Raw genomic sequence first — 3,772 nt, 5'->3', positions numbered from 1 at the left:
TGGGGAATACTGCTAGTGACTGACCACAAGCCAGATATAGCCCCATTCACTATGATATTTTGAGCTCTGCTATCAAGCCAGTCCATCATCCAGTGTAGTTTGAACCTGTTTATTTTAGAGTTGGACATTTTTTTCAGAAGGAAACTATGAGAGACAGTATCAATGGCTGCACTACAATTCAGGAAGGTTACTTTCACTGCCTTCCCTTCGTTCACCAAGCAGGTGACTTTTTGTAGAAGATTGAATTATCAAGGCAGGAGTTTCCCTTCATGAACCCATATTGACTGTGTTTGATAATAACTTTGTTCTTCAACTGTCATTCAGTAACCCTCAGGATAATCTTTTCTATGACTTTTCTAGAGCCTGAGGTTAGAGTGACAGGTTTGCATTTTCTTGGGTCTTTTACAGGTCTGCATCTTTTTGTGGGTCATGACATTGGCTTCCTGTCATGAGAGACCTCCCTAGACTCCTACAACCTTTGATAAATTGTTGAGAGGGATTCAGCTGTAACATCTGCTAATTCCTTCAGTACTCTAGGGTAAAGCATGTCAGGATCCATTGACTTACAAATGTTGAGCTGATGTGACTGCTTCCTTGCAATTCTGGTGAGCATAGATGGGAAGTCATTGCTCCTCCAGTCATGGTGCTCTAACTCTGAGAACTGGGCAGCCCAAGGTCTGTCACTGCTATTAAAAACTGAGAATAAAAAAAGCATTAAACACCTCTGTCTTTTCCTTGTCCTTACTTGTTAGGTGACTGTATGCAACAAGTATCTGTACAGTGCTTTCCTTCAACTTATTCTTGCTGTTGGCATACTTGAAAAAGTCCTTTTTGCTATCTGAGGCCATGCTAGTCAGTGTTAACTTGAACTGATCTATCTAAACATCTTCTTTTTTCTTGAAGAATAGACAAACAGAAGGAAAAGCAGCTCCTCCCTTGCTGGCAGTGTATACTGACAAGCCCTAAATGTTAAATAGCATGTACTGCTTTCCAAACATAGGGATAGTGACGAGGTAGCCCCCAAATCAGGGTTATGTGTAGTTCAAGAGAATTCATGAACACTTCCAGGTTCTTTGACAATAAAATCGAACCATGTGTACCTGAAAAGCAGAACAACATCTGGAGGAAGACAAATTCCATTTCCTCCCCTCCCCAAGTGAACGTGGGTCTGCAAACCTCTAATGCATCCAGCAGAACTGACTGCTTAATGAAGGCCAGCAGTGACCAAGCAAGATGTACATTGTGTCTGAGAGGACACATCAGAACAGAGAGGCAGCAAAGACGGGTCTGAAAGCCAGAGACACTGTGGGACTGTTGAACAACATCGGCGTATGGGAGTGGCAGTGCTTTTCCAAGTGGACCCACAGCACAATGTCTCACTCTGCCCATCCTTTGGAAAAGTGGAATGGTTCTGGTGTGACCTACATACCCACTGACATTGACAGAGCAACTGCTTTCTTCCTGGCAGCTGGAACCAGGACTGCCTACCAAGGAAGGATAACACAGACGCAAAAGCTGGGATGCAGCAAAAATTTAATGAGGCAAAAGAGGGAAATGAGATCACTGGGAGGGAAGGCTCTGGTGCAGAAAGCTTTAGGGACAGTTTATAGTCTGTACTGCATGACCATGGTGGACATATTGCCAGCTGTCCATCTGCCCTTTCCACAGAAGGCCATCAGATCCTCCCTATGCTGGCTTTGTGGGACTGACTGTCGAGGGGAGCAGATGGTGAGCAGCAATGGCACAGGGTGGAAAAAAGGGAGTGGGAAAGGCAGAAATGGCTTCTGAGAGCGCAGGCTGAACGCCAATGCTCTGTCTCAGTTCTGCTTCCAACTCCTGGGGCCCTGGGGTCTTTTTCCAGGGCCGCTGCCAGCAGCTTTAGCAGGGGAAGAACCTCCTGCCACTGAAGCGGCTGCCAAAGCCAGAGAGGCCAAAGCCTCCAGAGGAGATGGGCACACCCTCAGAGCTGAGGATGCTGCCAACGGCAGCGGAGGTGGAGGATCCGACGGCGGTGTTCTGCGGGAAGGAGCTGAGGATGGGTCCGGGCAGGGTCACCACCACGGGAGAGGGTTGGATGAAGACGTTGGAGTCCTGGCACTGCCTGACGCAGGGCTCGTTGCAGCTGCTGCCCAGAGGGGTGGGCCCGCAGGGCTGGCAGGGCAGGCGTGGCACGCACTGGTCGTAGCAGGACATGGCTTGAGTGTGGAGGAGCACCTGTAGGGACGGAGGGTCAGGAGGACACAGAAGCGAGAGAGGAGCAGGAAGAATTTCAGTAGGAGAGAGCCAAGGTACTGTGCTGGCTGGGGAAACGAATGCCATGTAAGGAACCTCATGTTTTTTATTTCCCTTTGATACCAACGGTTCTGCCCAATGTGCAACAGCTGCCTGCCTATGCCCTGCCTAGGATGAAGGCACTTGGATGCATGGAGAAATCCCAGAGGATGAGAGGGTGGTGGAAGGGATTTGGACTCACCTCGTTCGCAGAGAGATGGAAGCAAGGAGTGGATGAGGGAATGAGGAGGTGAATATACTTTTATACTGTTCCACCACTGCCTCAGGCCCGTAATCGCTCCACTCAGGCAGTAATTTTCCCAGAGACTCACCTCAAATGCAAATAATCCTTCCTAATGGTGCAGGTTGTGGTTTTGTCTCCCTCAACTCTGCAATTTCATTTCCTCATTTTTGACATGTCTACTATGCCGAGATAACTTCCTTCAAGTGTTGTGTGAGTGACCTAAGGATTACACCAGTACAATAACATTACAATCAACAGAATAGAAGCAGAGAGTGGAGGAGCAGTTGTGTTCAGTCAGTGGACAGGGCATGGCTTGGGAGCCTCTGGAGGAGGAATGGTTGGTAACTCCCTTAGTAGGAATAGAATCAATTCCTCACAGCACTACAATCTGCAGCCATACCCCTAAGGCTTCTCTTCCTTACAGACATGCCACATGGTTCTTTCTACTCCCTCTCCCTCTAATCTGACAGTCACTAGCCATTGTGCAGCAAGATCAAAACCTCCAGCCATCATGGTATCTGCAGGAGGAACAACTCAGCAGGGTATAAGCAAACCAGGAGATTTGTTCTCTGTGGAGCTTCCTTCTCTAAATGACAGAGAAGCCCTGAGGAGAGGTGTGGTATTGGACCCCATCCTCACGGAAAGGATGGTGTTATGTTGAATGTGAATGTGAAAGGCAGCATTGGCATCAGTGTCCATGAGATGGTAGTGCTGAATATCCTAAAGGCAGCAAAGTGGTCACAGCAATCTCACAATTCTGGACTTCTGGAGAGCTGACAATGACCTTTTCAAGAAACCAGTGCCTAGATTATCATAAGACCCTGGAAGAAAGAGGAGCCCAAGGAAGCTGGTTAATACGCAAGGATAACCTCCTGGAAACTCAGGGGTGAGGCATCAAAACAAAGAGTACGTAAGGTAAGTGTCAGGAGACATGCATGGGGAGACAAAAAAATTCTTGGCCAAACTCAAACACAAAAATATGAAGCCTCGGTTGGTGACTGGGAGAAGTGTCCCAAAGACTGCGGGAAAGTGCATGTCATTTCTGTTTAAAAAGACCAACAAGCAGGAGCGAAGGAGCTGCAAGACTGTAGGCCTCAGTCCTATGGAGCTGATAGAGCAGTGCATCTAGAGAATCCTTTCCTGGCACATGAAAGATACACTTGGGATGCGTCTTACACCCATAGTGATGTGATTCTGCAAGGAAACTCCTTGTGCCTGTCATCGTGAAACTTGAAAGGTGTCCGCACAGCCAATTTG

General features: G+C 47.9%; 1 protein-coding gene across 1 annotated transcript; it reads right to left on the bottom strand.

Annotated features, from left to right (window-relative positions):
• Positions 1–1,878: 1,878 nt before the first annotated feature.
• On the bottom strand, positions 1,879–2,193 carry LOC100548675 (feather keratin 1-like). The gene has a single exon (XM_003212992.1). It carries the CDS (start codon positions 2,191–2,193, stop codon positions 1,879–1,881), a length of 315 nt encoding a protein of 104 aa, XP_003213040.1.
• Between the last annotated feature and the right edge of the window lie 1,579 nt (positions 2,194–3,772).

The sequence above is a fragment of the Meleagris gallopavo genome, chromosome 29 (assembly GCF_000146605.3).
Source record: "Meleagris gallopavo isolate NT-WF06-2002-E0010 breed Aviagen turkey brand Nicholas breeding stock chromosome 29, Turkey_5.1, whole genome shotgun sequence".
In the NCBI taxonomy this organism is placed as follows: Eukaryota; Metazoa; Chordata; class Aves; order Galliformes; family Phasianidae; genus Meleagris; species Meleagris gallopavo.
Note: the sequence above shows the minus strand (reverse complement) of the source record. Positions and strands in the feature narration are given on the sequence as shown.